This window comes from Bison bison, unplaced genomic scaffold (assembly GCF_000754665.1).
Source record: "Bison bison bison isolate TAMUID 2011002044 unplaced genomic scaffold, Bison_UMD1.0 scf7180017864375, whole genome shotgun sequence".
In the NCBI taxonomy this organism is placed as follows: Eukaryota; Metazoa; Chordata; class Mammalia; order Artiodactyla; family Bovidae; genus Bison; species Bison bison.
Genome location: NW_011494947.1, coordinates 2,383,138 through 2,400,051, shown reverse-complemented (window position 1 = coordinate 2,400,051; position 16,914 = coordinate 2,383,138). Strand labels below are relative to the sequence as shown.

General features: G+C 54.7%; 1 protein-coding gene across 1 annotated transcript in view; it reads left to right on the top strand.

Moving 5' to 3' along the window:
• LAMC3 (laminin, gamma 3) overlaps positions 1-16,914 on the top strand; it is a 63,437-nt gene that overhangs the window by 31,198 nt on the left and 15,325 nt on the right. The window contains 12 exon segments of the mRNA XM_010856944.1: positions 1,213-1,402; positions 1,576-1,610; positions 1,613-1,696; positions 3,992-4,210; positions 5,970-6,158; positions 9,701-9,946; positions 10,866-11,019; positions 11,679-11,821; positions 12,313-12,491; positions 13,778-13,919; positions 15,155-15,360; positions 15,736-15,812. Coding sequence (XP_010855246.1) covers positions 1,213-1,402; positions 1,576-1,610; positions 1,613-1,696; positions 3,992-4,210; positions 5,970-6,158; positions 9,701-9,946; positions 10,866-11,019; positions 11,679-11,821; positions 12,313-12,491; positions 13,778-13,919; positions 15,155-15,360; positions 15,736-15,812 — 1,864 coding nt within the window.

Genomic DNA, 16,914 nt, shown 5'->3' with positions numbered 1-16,914 from the left:
TGCCCTGTGACCGCTGTCACAAAGTGCCACCAACCCAGTGGCTACAAATGTGCTCCCTTAGTGTTCTGGAGGTCAGAGTGTGAAACGAACTTGCTGGGCTGAAATCAAAGTGTGTTCTAGCTGTGTTCCTCCTAGAGCTTCTGGGAGAGAGTCCCTTCCCTGGCCTTTTCCAGCTTCTCAAGGTGGCCCGCACCCCTCTGCTCATGGCCCCTTCCACTCTGAGGGCAGAGGCCTGAAGGAAGGAATGATGGGGTGTCCACTGATCCCCTTTCCTTCTGAGTTGTGATTTTCCGCTTAAGTGAAAGTGAAAGTCGCTCAGTCGTGTCCAACTCTGTGATCCTATGGACTATATTTAAGCGCTTGACTAATACAGAGAAACAACAGAGTCAGAAGGCTAGGTGAGGGCCCCTGGTCCTTGGTGTATGTGCCTTTTTTCGGCTAGAAGCAAGTTCTGATTCCCGTGGAAAATGTGGCCCGTAGGGCCATCAGCCCCCCAGCTTAGTCACGCATGTAGCTCTCTTACCTGGGACTTGCTGGAGCCTCACTGAACTCCCACATACGCGGGTCCCTGAGGACTCTGAGCTCATGGGGCGTCTGGCATCGTGAGTGCTACATGAACGGGCAGACAGGTACCACCAGAAATACGGTGTCTCCACCACCAGGCATACTGAATCTCCCCACTCCCACACAGACTCTGTTGTCCCCTGGCACGTCACTTCCAAAAGCCAAGTTTCAAGACAAAAGTCTTAAGAATGTCAAGATAGGATAACCAACAAGGACCTACTGTATAGCACACGGTGCTCTGCTCAATGTTATGTGGCAGCCTGGATGGGAGGGGAGTTTGGGGGAGAATGGATACATGTATGTGTATGGTTGAGTCCCTTTGCTGTCCCCGCTGAAACTATCACAACATTGTTAATCGGCTATACTCCAATATAAAATAAGTTTAACAAAAAAAATGAGTGTCAAGATAGCGGCAGCAGAGCATTAAACTGGGTGTGGGGCCCCCGGTGATTGGCAGGGTCACATGCCCCTGAAGCCAGCTCTGGCTGCGGAGATGTGGGCAGGCTACCCTCAGGATCTTCTGTGCAGGGTCCCTTTGAGTTTGTAGTTTTATCTTTTGAGAGTTTAATTGCCAATAAAATCAATATAGACATTAAAAATCCAGCTAATTAAGTGAAGACTATCAAAGCCTTCGTCTCTTGTCTTCAGAGAAGTTTCTGGGAGATCAGCGATTCAGCTACGGGCAGCCCCTCACACTGACCTTCCGGGTCCCCCGTGGCTCCTCACTCTCCACGCAGCTGAGGCTGGAAGGGGCGGGCCTGGCCCTGACTCTGCAGCATTCCGGCTCACCCCGCACCCCGGACTCCGGGCAGGCGGGGGAGGTACGGCTGAAGTTCCTGTAAGTGTCCTGCTGTGTTCTGAGTGATGGGGTCGGGTGGTCAGGGTGGGCCCTGAGATCCAGGCACACCCGTTCCCCTGTGGTCTGGGGTCTCCTGCCAGGGGCTCTTGGCACCACCGGCCCCTCTCACGACCCCTGGCCTCAGGATCTGCTTTGACCCCTCCCCGGGCCAGGCTGCAGGAGACCTCCGAGGACGTGGACCCTCCACTGTCCCCTTCCACTTCCAGCGGGTGCTCGCCAACCTGACTGCTCTGCGCATCTGGACCAGCAGCCCCCACAGCACCAGCTCTTCCGGTCAGTAATGACCAGGACACTGCCCAGCCCCCAAACCAGCGAGGCCCCCGGGGGCTCTTTCATCATAGCCTTATGGAGTCTTCACAGCCAGAGATTATCGTCCCCACTTTAGCACAAAGGGGTTTGAGGCTCAGAGAGGTCGAGACACTTGCCCAAGATCGTATAACCAGTAAGGGCAGCAGGAGTGGATGCTGAGGACAGAGGCAGGGGCTGGACAGGTGAGGAGGCTGAGGATGGACAGCTCTAAGGGACACAAAGAAACCAAGAACCTGACGTGGCCACACCAGGGTGGAATCCACCACTGCCAGGAGGCTGGACCCTGCAGGGCTCTTTGATAATGATGACCACAGGGGCCAGGCCAGGATTCCCCAAGGGGTCGGCTCCCCCTGCTGGTCATTAGAGGTGTTGCACCTAGAAAAAGCCTGGTTTCCAAAACCTCTCGGAGAAGGAAATGGCAACCCACTCCAGTGTTCTTGCCTGGAGAATCCCAGGGACGGGGGAGCCTGGTGGGCTGCCGTTTATGGGGTCGCACAGAGTCGGACACGACTGAAGTGACTTAGCAGCAGCAGCAGCCAAAACCTCTCAACCAGCCTGCTGAGTCATCACAGCTTCAAGCCTAGCTTCTCACCACCTCTCATCCTGGTCACTGGGTGATCGCCTTGGTGGTCCTCTCCCTGTCCCTGGTTCCTCTCTCTTTCCTAATGTACTTTCTCTCCTCCTCCCCCGACCCCGTGCCTATGTGTGCCTAGACCAGGCATCCTCCGTATTCATTTTTAGAACAGATCTGTGGCTCAGTGATAAAGGATCCACCTGCCAATGCAGGAGATGCAGGTTCAATCCCTGGGTCAGGAAGATCCCCTGGAGGAAGAAATGACAGCCCACTCCAGTATTCTTGCCTGGAGAATCCCATGGACAGAGGAGCCTGGAGGGCTACAGTCCATGGGGTCACAAAGAGTCGGACATGACTGAGTAGCTGAGCACACAAACATGCACCCCTTTACTATCTGGAAATTCCCAGATATTATAACCTACCTAGACACAATTTTTAAAAACCAATATAATATGTTAACTGTAATACACAATAAATAAAAAAGTGAATGATATTTAAAAATAACCATATGGGGACTTCCCAGGTGGTCCAGTGGCTAAGACTTCATGTTCCCAATGCAGGGGACCTGGGTTCAATCCCTGGTCAGAGAACTAGATCCCACATCATGCTGCAAATAAGAGTTCACGTCCCGCAAGTAAGAAGCCCACATACTGCAATGAAGACCTGTGTGTGTGTGTGTGTGTGTGTGTGAATGAGTCGCTCAGTCGTGCCCAACTCTGCAACCCTGTGGACTGTAGCCCACCAGGCTCCTCTGTCCATAGGATCTCCCAGGCAAGAGTACTGGAGTGGGTTGTCTTTCTCCTCCAAGGGATCTTCCTGACCTGGGGATCGAAACCGGATCTGCTGCATTGCAGGTGGATTCTTTACCATCTGAGCCACCAGGGAAGCTTCATATAAAGGTCTTTTATCCTCATGCAAGCATGTCTTCAGGTCAGATTCCTCAAAATGGAAATGTGAGGCCAAAGAGTGTTTGTTTTCTGTTTTAACGCATGCTGCCAGATTTTGCTTCAGCAAGGCTGTACCTATCTATATTTTGATGCCAACTGTCCACTCTCCTTGTCTGTTTGCCTGCTCTAGTTTTTCTCTAGCGTTAACAGATAGTTTTTCTATTTTGCCCCAAGTTTCTAGTAGTTTTCTGTGGGAAAGTTGGTCTGATGGGAGCTACTCCTCTGTTACTAGAGGCTCCCAATTCATCTTCATACATCCCCATGTGTGAGTTCCCCAAGCCACCATCCTCCACTGTCAATGGAAAACGCTCACCAAGCTGAAGGTTGTGAACAATATCAGTGTTTACATGTACGTATTTATTTATTTGGCTGTTTATTTATTTATCTGGGTCATAGTTGCAGCATGTGGGATCTAGTTCCCTGACTAGGGATCGAACCTGGGGGCCCCTGTATTAGGAGCACAGAGTCTTAGCCACTGAACCACCAGGGAAGTCCCGTAAATGTATGTATCTTACCTGTGAGAGTAAGCGTCTTCTTGTAAAATTCCCAGCCATACATATTTCTCCTTCTGAAGGTTACCAATTTTTCCTGTGCCCTTTGTCCTTTTTTTTTTAATTGCAATTGACCCATCGACTGCCTTTGTGTGCGTGGGCCAGTGCCCTGTTACACAGGTGAGTAGGAAGGTTTGGTGGAGAAACACGTGCATGGAGCTGTCTCCTTCTCTCTCTCTCTCTGCAGGTCCCGTGCTTCTGACTGAGGTCCAGCTCACATCCGCCCGGCGGGGGCTGTCCCCACCAGCCTCCTGGGTGGAGACTTGTTCGTGTCCCCAGGGATACACCGGCCAGTTCTGTGAGTCCTGCGCTCCAGGATACAAGAGGAACACGCCCCTGGGGGGTCCATATGCCAGCTGTGTTCCCTGCACCTGTAACCAGCATGGTACCTGTGACCCCAACACAGGCAAGTCTCCCTGCACTTCCGCCACCCCCAGGCCACCTGGGCTACTCCCAGAGCAGCGAGAAGAGCACTGACCTGAATGCGGCCAGCTGCGCGTGTGTGAGCGATCACTGATACTGATAAGACGGTGTCCTCAAGTTCCTCCATGTGCTAGGCACCTTTTATAAGCTGTATCGTTGGATCCTGCAAAAAGCCCTGGAGGTGCCAGGACCCTTTCGGTCCCATGTCACAGGTGTGGGACCTAAAGTGCAGGGAGGCGGCTTGGCCAGTAGGTGGCAGAGCTGCTCCTCTCTCAGGTCACTGCCAGTGACGGTCACCCCCACTTGCAGCAGAGGAAACCCCAGCGGGGAGACCAGTGGCCCTGGGCCGGAGCTGCCAGACTGGGCCTGGACACTGGCCTCTCACATGGGAGGTGGGAGGGCTGGCGCCTTGCTGCTCTTCTGCAGCTTCTAGGGTCTCTGCAAAGGGAAATGCCTTTTCCCCGCTGTCAAAGGACAGTAGCCTGGGAATCAGCAGGCCGGCCGGGGTGGGGGATCACCCACAGTATGAAGGGCTCCTTCCTCCTGGTGCCCAGGCAGGCATCACTAATTGAACCAGACAGAGCCTCGTGATCTTTCCATGCGGGGCTCTGGGAGGGTCATCTCATGAGATGGGACTGGTTTGTTGTCCCTCAGAGCCCCTTGCCTTGGCACAACTTCCAGCTCCTTTTGGGCAGGTCTTCATCTGTAAAGGGTGGGGGCACAGTGGTCACTGCTGCCCTTCCTGGGCAGATGGAGGAGTAGTGAGTATGCGGGTGCTGGGCAGAGACAGAGGCCATGGAAAGCACCCCTGGGTGCCCCCCGTGCTCTGCTTGTCCACCCCGGATCCTCTCTCTTTCCTCTATTCACCCCAGTCCTTGATGAGTGCTGCTGGGGGGGCGCCTCTGGGAAGGGGTGGTCTTGCTTAACCCCTTCTTAGCCAGGCTCCTCCCTTAGTCCCTGGCAGTGGCTCTGAGCAGACTCTAGGCGCCATGGTGCTAGAGAAGGGGGGTTGCAGTGTCCCCTTCATTAGAAACCAGTGGGCAGGAATTCCCTGGTGGTCCGGTGGTTAAGACTCCACGCCTCCACTGCAGGGAGCCCAGGTTTCATCCCTAGTCAGGGAACTGAAGATCCGTTGTACATAAATAAATAGAAACCAGTGGGCAGGGAGGGGAGTTCCATTCTGTGAGGCCAAGAAAGCCTCTAGAAACCCACAGACCCCCTAAATGGGTTTCCTCACATTAAGGCCGGAATCCTGGGTCCGTGTCACTGTCCCTGAGCTTAAGAGGGCTTGGAGGCTTCAATTTACAGAAGAAAACAAAGAAGCCACTGAGGAGGGGGAAAAAGAATACTAGAAGCAAACGCTGGCAGTATCGTCAGCTGGTTCAGTTATGGGTTTCGGGTTATCAAATGATAATGATAACAGTAATAATTGTGTGTCAGAGGCTGTGTATGGCTGCACTGAATTGTGATGAAAACCTGTTGAGATCAGAGTCATGTGTGCCCATTTTGCAGGTGAGGAGGTTGAGGCCCAGGGGTGCCCAGCTTCACATGGTCAGTAAGTGGTGGATGTGAACGCAGGTGGATGCTTCATCCCTGGGCCGTGCTGCCTGCACCGTGGAAGAGGCCGCACCCCAGTTCCCACCCCAGGACGTGCTCGGTGGCCCCCACGCAGGAGCCCGCCCACCATCTTGTGCGGGGTCTGGGTTCAGGCGTGGTGACCAGGTGCTTGTCTCGCCCCTCAGGGGTCTGCCTGTGTGGCCACCACACCGAGGGCCCGTCCTGTGAGCGCTGCTTGCCAGGTTTCTACGGCAACCCCTTCATAGGCCAAGCCGACGACTGCCAGCCCTGCCCGTGCCCCGGACAATCGGCCTGCACGACCATCCCAGAGAGCGGAGAAGTGGTGTGTACCCACTGCCCGCCGAGCCAGAGAGGTGAGTGCCCAGGGACCCTGCCTCTGCCAAAGCTCCAGGAGTGAGTCCTGGGTCCACAGATGAGGGAGGGCCTCGCTTAGGGGTGTCAGGCCTGACCTTTGGGAATCCTGAATCTCATAGTCTGATAGCCAGGGCCATGGGCTGCTGTGGGTTCCTGGCAGAACTTGGACCACTGAGCATATCCAGGTGGGAGTTTGGAAATCGTCGTGTCCAGCCCTGTCCCAACCCATAGAGCCTGGGTTAGTAGCTTAAGACGGAGCTCTGGAATCTGTATTCCTGTCATGTTCCTGGGAACATGGGAATTCCCAGGCAGTCCAGTGGTTAGAACTCGGAGCTTTCAGTGCCGTGGGCCTGGGATCGATCCCTGGTCGGGGAACTAAGATCCCACAAGCCGTGTGGTGTGGCCAAAAAACCAAACGTAGAAACAAATAAATAATTTTAAAATGTCGCTAGGTAATGTGTGATGCAAAACTCCCTCTATCCCCAGTCGTCTCCCTGTTCCCCATTCCTGCTCCAGGAAGCAGAGTCATCCTAAACATCTGATCGTTAAAAAAAAAAAAAAAAAGCACACAAGAGCTTTATTGAGATATTATTAATATACCCCCTGACTCACCCATTTAAAGTGTGCAATTCAATTTTTTTTTTATATTTGCCGTTACTGATTTTTCAAATTTTAGCAAAATACACATAACTTGCCGTTTTGACCATTGTTAAGTGTACAGTTCAGGGGCCTTAAGTACACTCACAGTGCTGTGTAACCATCACCGCTACCCACCCCCAGAGTTTTTTATCATCCTAAATAGAAATTGCAAGCCCATTAAATGATTATCTCGTAGTCCCCCCCCCGCCCCCTCCTCTGGCACCCACCGTTCCAGTTTCCATCTCTCTGAATGTGAATATCCCAGGCACCTCAGGTAGGTGGACTCAGACGATATTTGCCCTCTGTGTCCAGTTTGTTTCACTTCGCGTAACGTTCCCGTGATCTCAGATACCTGGTTCTACATTTGGGACCACTCTGAAAGCAGCTCCCTTGGGACTGCCCTGGCGGTCCGGTGGTTAATACTGCATGCTTCCAATGCAGGGGTTGCAGGTTCGATCCCCGGTCAAGGAGGTTCTGCATGCCATGTAGTGTGGCCAAAAAAACCCTGAAAGCAGCTTCCTGACAGCTAGCAGGTTGGGGAGGTGCTCTAGAGCAGGGATCCCCAGGAACTGCAGGAGTGAGGTCCCACCTCAGGACCCTGCCCCTCACCATCATGCTGCCCCTGTGTTTCCATAACCTTCCCCACATTCCCTGGCTCCCCACCTGTGGCTTCCCCCAGTCTAAAACTCAAGGGGACTCCACTCAGTGAGAGAGGGCAGACAGAGAAGTTACCCAAGGGAGGACTTCCAAGGAGGAGAACACTGCTGTGCGCAGGAGGAGCCCTGGGAAGAATGTGAGGGTGGACATTAGGGCTTTGTGCCAGCTCACGTCTTTATCACGCCAGCATCCTTCAGGTCCCGCCAGAGCTCAGCACACAGGGGACTCACCCACACAGTCTGGTCTGGGACTGACGGTGGTCAAGTCCTGATCCTTGCCTGCCTCGCTTGCCTACCACCCTGACCCCTCACAGCTGCCTCCTGCCCGGGGAACTGTCCTCAGCCGGTCCCAGGTGGACGGCAAGTTAACTGCAGGGACCACATTCTTCATCACTGGCTTCAATCTGCCCCTTGGCCATCTCACTCCATCTCTGTTTCAGAGTCTCAAAGCCAGTCTACCCTCTACCTTCTGAACTCCATTCAGATTTTTCTTTTCCTTCCTTTTCTCTCTTTTGTCTTCTCCTCCTTTGTCATCCCCTTCTCCATGTTCAAGGTTGCCTGCCTTTCATCGCATTAACTTGATTTCCACCTTAGTGACAAACTTTGAGGATGTCGGGAGCCCACAGCTGTTTTTCACAATGACTGTAGCTACTTTTTAGATTATAATTTAAGTAACACTCATTGTAACCAATGAGTAAATTGTTCGGAAAAGTGTAAAGGAACGTGAGTGCCTGCAGGCACGAAGATCATTTAAGATGCCCATCATCCTACCATCCACAGGTCCCCCAACGTCTGTTTCATGCAGATATGCACAGAGAGGTAGGCATGTTTACTAAGAACAGGCTGACACTGCATGAAGCCCGTGGAACAAGGATGGCCCTTGATGCCTCATCTGTGTTCAGGGTGGACTTCCCAGGCCATGACCCTCCAGAAACCTCCTCACACACTGTCTTTTCCGAGACTCGCAGTAACCCTAGGGCTGAAAGATGAAGCCACAGCACCAGATCAAACCCAGGAAGCAGGGCAGAAGTAGGAAATAGACAGTCCAGAGGGAGTTCAGAAGCCATGAGAAGCAGAACAGGCAAAGGGGCCGGAAACCACAAGGAAAAAGCAACCCCGGCTGAGGGAGAGAGATGGGGGAGGGGACGGTGACAAGGAGGGTGGCAGTGATGTTGAAGATGGAGGCAAGGAAGATGACGACAAAGAGAGGGATGAGCGAGATAAGGGTGACGATGATGAAGACCATCAATTGATGCTAATGATGAAGGTGGAGATGGTGGTAAATGTGATGATAACGAAGATGCTGAGTGAGGATGGAGAGTGATGCCCAAGGCCATGAGGAAGATAAGGGTCAAGATGATGACCGTAGCGATGAGAATGATGGGTGAAAATGATGACGTGAGGTGACGTCCACAGAGCTTCCTTGGTGGCTCAGTGGTAAAGAATTCATCCACCAACACAGGAGACACGAGTTTAAGAAGATCCTACATGGTGTGCAGCAGCTAAGTCCGGGTGCCCCAACTATTGAGCCTGTACTCTAGAGCCCATGGGCCACAACTACTGAAGCCCACGCACCTTAGAGCTCTGCTCTGCAGCCAGAGAAGCCACAGCCACGAGAAGCCCTCGCTCTGCGATAAGAGAGTAGGTCCCACTCTCCGCAACTAGAGAGAGCCCGCGGGCAGCCGCGAGGACCCAGCGCGACTGGAAACGAATAATGCTAAATCAGCCACGGGCGAGAAATCGACCAGACCCCGCATCATCCGGCTGCCACTCACCTCTGCAGATGAAGGTCGTGATGACCATAATGATTATGTGAGGAAGAGGATGGTCAAGGCGCTGATGAAGAGAATGGTGAATGAGGACCAGATGGCTAGGAGGGTGATGATGGTGAATGGGTAATACCAGCCACTGCTGCTGATCATGAACCATGTGCCAGTATCTGGGCTTAGTGCTTTGCTCGCCAAACCTTCTCAAGGGTCCTTTGAGGTCGCTGCCTTTATTGTCCCTGCTTTGCAGACTCGGAGTCCAAGTTCAGCAAGGCCCAGCGGCTCGCTTAAGACCACAGGGCCAGCTGGTGGCCCGGCTGGGCCCTGGCCCCAGGTCAGCCTGACCCCAGAGCCCGTGCTCCCCTCCACCAGGAGCCTTGCAGGAGCTCTCTTGGGTTCCCACCCACCCTCACCCCTCATGGACCCAGCAGGCCAAGCCCCTCGTTTCTGCTCCTCCACACAAGCCTTCTTCTTTCCCAGGGCGGCGCTGTGAGATCTGTGATGATGGCTTTTTCGGGGACCCACTGGGGCTCTCTGGGCGCCCCCAGCCCTGCCAGCCATGTCAGTGCAGTGGAAACGTGGACCCCAATGCTGTGGGCAACTGTGACCCCCTGTCTGGTCGCTGCCTGCGATGCCTGCACAACACGACAGGTGCCCACTGCGGGCACTGTCGGGAGGGCTTCTATGGGAGCGCCCTGGCCCCTCGGCCTGCAGACAAATGCGCATGTGAGTACCAGCCTCCCAGGCCCGCGGGGCAGGGCGGGGCGGGCTCCTTCTCCACCAGGTCCAGCCGGCTGTTCTGCAAGGCTCCTGTGCAGCCTTAGGCAGGTTACTCACCTTCTCTGTTGCCTTGCCAAGAAAGTATAAGGGTTTGTTTTCTTCTCCAAGGTTCTTTCAGCTTCGGGATCTGATCAACTCTGACCCTGTGACTTTTTTGTTTTTTTTTTTTCCTGCCCGGATGGTTTAGCACTGATCTCATGCTCTGATGTTGGCACCTGAGACTGTCCCAGATGGCCTGTGGCCCTCATCATTTTGTCCCGCCCCTGGGCTTCCAAGATGCTCAGCCCTCTGGGCCTTCGAGGCGTGCACCAGCTTGTGGGAGGCTTCCAGGAGTGGCCCAGGGAGAAGCTCAGCATTTGCGCCCCTGCTCCATGCAGCCCCTGTCGGCCTCTTGTTTTAGGGGGGCCCAGGAGAGCAGACTCAAGTGACTCAAAACAGTGGGAGCCGGGTCGGCCCCTGACCCCCACAACCGAGTTTCTGGCCTTCTCTGCAGCCTTGTAGGGGGCTCAGAAGGGCCACCCGCCACCATGGCCATCTGACCTGTCTCTCCAAGGACATAGAAAATGGGCTGAGACTAGCACCGAGCCCTGGAGCCTTTTTTCAGAAATGGCAACCCACTCCATCGTTCTTGCCTGGAGAATCCCAGGGACAGGGGAGCCTGGTGGGCTGCCGTCTATGGGGTCGCACAGAGTCGGGCACGACTGAAGCGACTTAGCAGCAGCAGCAGCAGCAGGAGTCTGAGCTGAATGGGAGTCATCTCCCTGGGCTCCCCACCTTCTCTGCCTCTCTGGAACCCCCTCGAGGTGGAACAGATGATCTGCAGGGTGCCCTGACACCCTTTCCTTCCCCTACTCCCATCCCCCAGCCTGCAGCTGCAACCCGGAGGGCTCAGTCAGTGAGCAGAGACCCTGCGACCCAGTGACCGGCCAGTGTTCCTGCCTGCCCCACGTGACCGGACGGGACTGCGGCCACTGCAGCCCAGGCTTCTATGACCTCCAGCCCGGGAGGGGCTGCCGGCGGTGAGTGGGGTGCAGCTGGGGTGCCCTTCCCCTGGGGGTCCCCCCAGGATGGAAGAATCCACCAGGGAGCCTCCAGGCCCACTGCCAGGTGCCGTGAACTGATGGGGGACAAGGGGACGATCCCTTGGGGGTCAGATTCACCGCCCTGCCAACCCAGGATTCAGGCCAAGAGCAGCCCTGAGGGACGTCCAGGCGGGCGGGAGCTGGTTCGGGCTCTGCTTCCTTGCTCAGTAACTCGGTCGCTCTGTGACCTTTGTGGCCACAGCAGCAGCTTAGATAGCGTATTTAGGGAGCAGCGGAGGGCTCCAGGGACATGCCCCATGAAACAAATCGGTTTCTTTCTGACCAGACTGTCTGTCTCATGCTTTCAATATGCTAATTGCCTTGTGATTTTCCAACTGAAAGGTATAGTCCAAGATGTATATATGAATATGTCCCCATACCCTTTTCGGGAAGTGGAGGGGGAGAATTTTGTGAGACTGTGCTTCCTGGGCTACAGCTTGGAGGAGGCTGTTGGACACGTTCCTGCACAGAGAAGGGACCTCGTCCACAGAGGGCATGGTCCCGAGGCCCCATGCCAGCCTAAGATGACAGAGGTGGGGCTGGGAACGGCCTAGAGCTTGTCCCAGACCAGGGTTCCTTCCCTTCCCTTATTGTAGCTGCAAGTGCCACCCGTGGGGCTCCCGGGAGGACCAGTGCCACCCCAAGACCGGGCAATGCCCCTGCCGTCCAGGCGTCGAGGGCCAGACCTGTGACCGATGCCAGCTGGGTTTCTTCGGCTTTTCTGTCAAGGGCTGCCGTGGTAAGGAAGCCGGGTCCTTCCTGGGCTGCCCAGAGACGGAGGCTTCTAGGAAAGAGGATCAGTGGGGGGATGGCTGAGCAGCAGGAAGGAGACAGATCGGATAAGGGGCAGGTCTTCTTGGAGTAGACGTGGGAACGTGGAGTGAATGAACAGAGCAGAGGAGGGGCGCAGAATCTAATCCTAGATGCTACTACTGACCTCCTGAGTGCCTGGGGCCATCAGATCACCTCTCTGCGTCTCACTTATACGTGGACTGCATGGCTGTCCTAAACCTGCCTGGTCCTCAGATCCCGGGGACACTGAAATAACTCAGGTTCTTGATCATCGTCTCCAACCTTCTGAATCAGTCTCCTGGGAAGGACCCAGGAAGGTACTTGAGCTGCCCACGGGGATCAGGAGCATCTGGGTGGCCAGAGTTGCAGGGCACCTGGGGGTTCTGGTGTGGGGTGGCCATCAGGGCTCCCAGTGCCATCTGCACACCCCTCCCCCAGACTGCAGGTGCTCCCCGCTGGGTGCCACCTCGCCCCAGTGCCACGAGAACAGCACGTGTGTGTGCAGGCCTGGCTTCGTGGGCTACAAGTGTGACCGTTGCCAGGACAACTTCTTCCTCACGGCCAGCGGCAGGCAGTGCCAGGAGTGCCCATCCTGCTACGCCCTGGTGAAGGAGGAGGTGAGCCCTCCCCATCTAGGCCCTGCACAGGCCGGCTGTACCTTCTGTTCATTTCATGCCCCCAGCGAACGCCTGCTCTGTGCTGGGCGCCAGGAAGTGCCCACTTATCCTGAGCCCTTGGTCTTTCTGGGACTACCGGCCACCTCCTTCTTGTGCCCACCCAGCCATCTGGCTCAGCTCTCCCCTCTGCCGTTTCCCGGTTCCTGAGTGGACAAGAGAAAAATGGGCCCGGCCTTATGTCCTTCCCCACTACCAGGCTGAGGTCTCACACTTACTCACATTTGGTGGGATGAGGACACAGGTGGCCCTTCGTGGGGAGGGTCAGAGGGAGGGCGATGCTCATGCTGGAACACAAGTAGAACCTCAAGCAGGGAGGTGACGTGGAGCAGGGGTCAGGAGCATGACCTCTGGACCCCAGGAGCATGACCCCCAGCCCTGTTAGTTGTCACGTGCCCAGGCAGGTGACAGCCTTGGTAAGCTTCAGTGGGTCTCTCCTACTCCAAAATGGAGATGCTTCAGACCTGCGACCCCTTTCCTGAAATCAGTGAGGCCAGCTTTTGGAATGATGGTGCTGTAGAAAGATAGGATGGTGTGTGATGGATATTGGGTACCACTCCCAGCAGTGCCTGGGCCAGCTGCCCTAATCAAGCCCGTTGATACATCTGCAGGAACACAGGTGAATGTTCACACCAAGAGGGTAGATAAAGATCACAGGTAGCCTTGTTCAGAACATTTACACCATGAAGGGAAATAAAGATCATAGGTAGCCTTGTTCTAAGTGAATTCAGGGATTTTTTTTTAAACCTGATTTTGCCATCCTATGCAGAATGGAAATCTTTGAGGATTTTCAGAGCATTTTGGACTTCAGAATCAAGGAGAGAGCTTGGGACCTGTATCCCCCACCCCTTAGGGTGGTTGCAAGGTGAACGTGAGCTGGCACGTGGCTGGTGGTCACTCACACCTGGCTCCTAGCAAGTGCTCCTTAAATGCATTTATTGTTCATATGATTGAAAGAACGGGGCTAGGAGATGGAGCAGAGTGCTCTCATTCCGTCTGCAAGGATCGCGTGTCTGCTCCATGCCAAGTCCTGGGGACATGGCAGGACAGACAGAAATCCTCCTGAGGCTTCCCTTCCCACCCCCCATCAGCAGGGCAGAGGTGTGATTGGCTGAATGCCAGAAGGCAACACTTGTGGGGATGGCAGGCCAGGAAGAAACCAACAGAGCTGTCCAAGCAGGACTTCAGGCCACCAGCCTCACACACCCTTCCCTCCCTGACCCCTCCAGGCTGCCAAGCTGAAGGCCAGGCTGACCCTGATGGAAGGATGGCTGCAAGGGTCTGACTGCGGCAGGCCCTGGGGACCACTGGAGATTCTACAGGGAGAGGCCCCACGGGGGGATGTCTACCAGGGCCCCCACCTGCTGCAAGGTACAGCGGGAGAGCAGAGTGGGAGACTGGGAGGCCAGGGGAGGGGGCTGACCGGTCAGATGCCCACCGTGGAGCCCCTCAGTGTGGCCTCAGGATGCTTCAAGGGCTCTGGGCTCACCCCTAGAACTCGCTTGCTGGTAGAGCATGTCTGACCTCCCCAGCTGGGTGAGCCCCTCCTGCCGTGCAGTCCTGTCACCCCACGGACCTCTCTTTCAGTATCCCTTGCCCTGTTGTACTTTTTAGCTTTGTTAAGATCAGCCTCTGACTACAGCCTCAGTCCCCATGTCCCCTGCACCACCTAGCCTATACCCGTAAGCTCAGTGAGGGCAGGGGTTGGGTTCGTTCACTGAGTCAGTCACTCAACGAATGAACATCAAGGAGCTGTCCCAGGTGCTGAACAGGTAAAGTTCCTGCTGCTTAACTGTTGGCCACTTTGTTCACTGCTGTATCCCCAGCATAGAAAAGTGAAAGTGAAGTCGCTTAGTCGTGTCCGACTCTTTGTGACCCCATGGACTGCAGCCTAGCAGGCTCCTCGGTCCATGGGATTTTCCAGGCAAGAGTACTGGAGTGGGGTGCTATTTCCTTCTCCAGGGGATCTTCCCGACCCAGGGATTGAACCCGGGTCTCCCGCATTGTAGGCAAACACTTTACCATCTGAGGCACCAGCACAGAAAGTGAATGGCAAATAAGAAACAAGACTGTCATTAAGTCGAGGTGAAGTTTGGCCCTGGGACACTGATGGGGGCATCAAAAGCCAGTTGGTTATTTTGTCAAGTTTTATGTTCACAAGCGCCTGTACTCCTGCACCAGCCATGGGTGAGCTGAGCACTGGTTTGCAAGACTCACAAAATAGGGAGCTATCAGATGCTGTGCATTCAATGTCCGCTCTGAGCCATGCTGTGGATTACAGAGCTGACTTGGTGGGGAGGGTTTACTGCTCTCTCAGGTTCAGGAAGTACTCGCAGTGGCTCTAGAAGGCTTGGCTTCCTTCTAGTCCTTTGTCTGTGGCTGACTTCCTGCGTGGGGGACCTTGGGTCATGATCTGCCATCTCTGGGCCTCAGCTTTTGCAGCTGTAAAATGGGGGAGGCTCTTCCTTTAGAGCCAATGCTCAGGCCTGGTGGGGGAGTCAAGCTGTGCCCAGGAGTAGAGGCCACAGTTGGGGCACCTTGAGGCTGTGGGCTTTACTGTGAAATCTCGACTGCTCTGTGACCCCTGGGCTGGGGGCTTTCTGCAGGGGCCCAGGAAGCCTTCTTGGAGCAGGTGACAGGACTTGAGGGTGCTGTGAAGGCTGCCCGGGAGCAGCTGCAGGCGCTGGGCAGGAGCGCCCGCTGTGCCCAGGCTGGAGTGGAGAAGACCTGCATCCAGCTGGCGGACCTAGCGGCAGCACTGGAGTCCTCGGAAGAGGAGATTCTGCATGCAGCCACCATCCTCGCATCTCTGGTACCCTAGGGGTCTCCCTCCCCAATCCCTCCCCTTGACTGAGCCTGGGGCATGTCCCCGCTTTGGGAGGCTCAGTTTTCTCATCCGCAGAATAGCGGGTCACACAGTGGCTCCTCTGCCCATTCAATGAGATGATGTTTGCAAAGCACAAGGCATATTCCAAGTAGACAGTGAATGCCCAGCCAGTGGCAGGCGTCGTTACTCTTGTTTCCAAGCTCTAGGGCTCCGCCCCCTGGATGCTGACTTTGCAGCTGGCTCTGAGCATTTCTACATTAAGTGGCATGGCCCAGTTCTCCCAATAACTGAGCCAGATACAGCCCTGAACCTTCAGGGATGGGCCATCAGCTCCCTCTGACTTCCTTCTTTTCTCTAAAGGTGATTCCTCAGGAAGGGCTCGGCCAACCCACCAACTGGAGCCAGCTGGCCACAGAGGCACATGCCCTTGCCAGGAGGTGAGCCCCAGGCCACCGGGAGCTTGGTGAGGTCCTGTTCACAGAACCATGAAGGGAGACCAGCCCTTCTCCTGAGGGCTTCCAGGGTTGGGGCCAGCCCAGTTGAGGGGTCCCCACCCTGAGAAGTTGGAACCATTGAGTACAGGGCTATATGGTTGGGGAGAGCTGTGCAAGATGCTCACAGCATCTCTGAGCCCAGAGACGTGGGGGTGGGATGCGGGTGGAGCTGCTGTATTGAGATGTAAGCCATGCAAGTCACCTGTTTAAACTGAACAGTTCAATGGTGTTCAGTATATTCACAGAATCATGTTATTATACCATCTCCACAGTCAGTTTTAGAACACTTTCGTCACCACCCCCCCCAGAAACATCACTCTCCATTCCTCCTCACCCTCCCCAGCCCTTAGTAACCACTCATCTGCTTTCTGTCTCTAGATTTGCTAACCTGGACATTTCATACACATGGAATCATACACGTGGTCTTTTGTATCTGGCTTCTTTCACTTAGTGTAAATTTTCAAGGTTCATCGGTACTGTACCTTGTGTCAGTACTTCATTCTTTTTTTTTTTCACAACCAAATAGTATTATTCCGTGGTTTGAATGTGTCACATTTTGTTTATCCAGTCATCTATTGATGGATATTTGGATTGTTTCATCCTCTGCCTTTAAGGAGCAGCTTAAGATCCTAAAGACACAAGGTCTGAAACAATGTGTCCCTTTGGTTGTACTTTATGGACTGTAGGTCCATTTTATGGATGAGCAAAGAGACTCAGAGAGGTGAAGTGACTTGCCTAAGAACAAATGGTTAGCAGTGGTAGAGCCGGATTCAAACCCAGGCTGTCTTGACCACTCTTTTCTGCGCTGTCTATATTAGGGTGACCGTATAATCTGTTGTCCAAGCTGAGATTTTACATGTGATGAAAGGCCCCATTATACATTTTGCCAGGACAGCAGGCATAAGCCCAGTATAACAGGAAGAAGGGGCGTGGGTCCTCTTCCCATCAAGTCTTCGCTGCCTGCCAGGCACAAAGGGTAAAGGAGCCTGGCCCCCATGGCTGCACTCTGCGTGGGATGGCGAGAGGCCCACACAGCGGGGGTGGC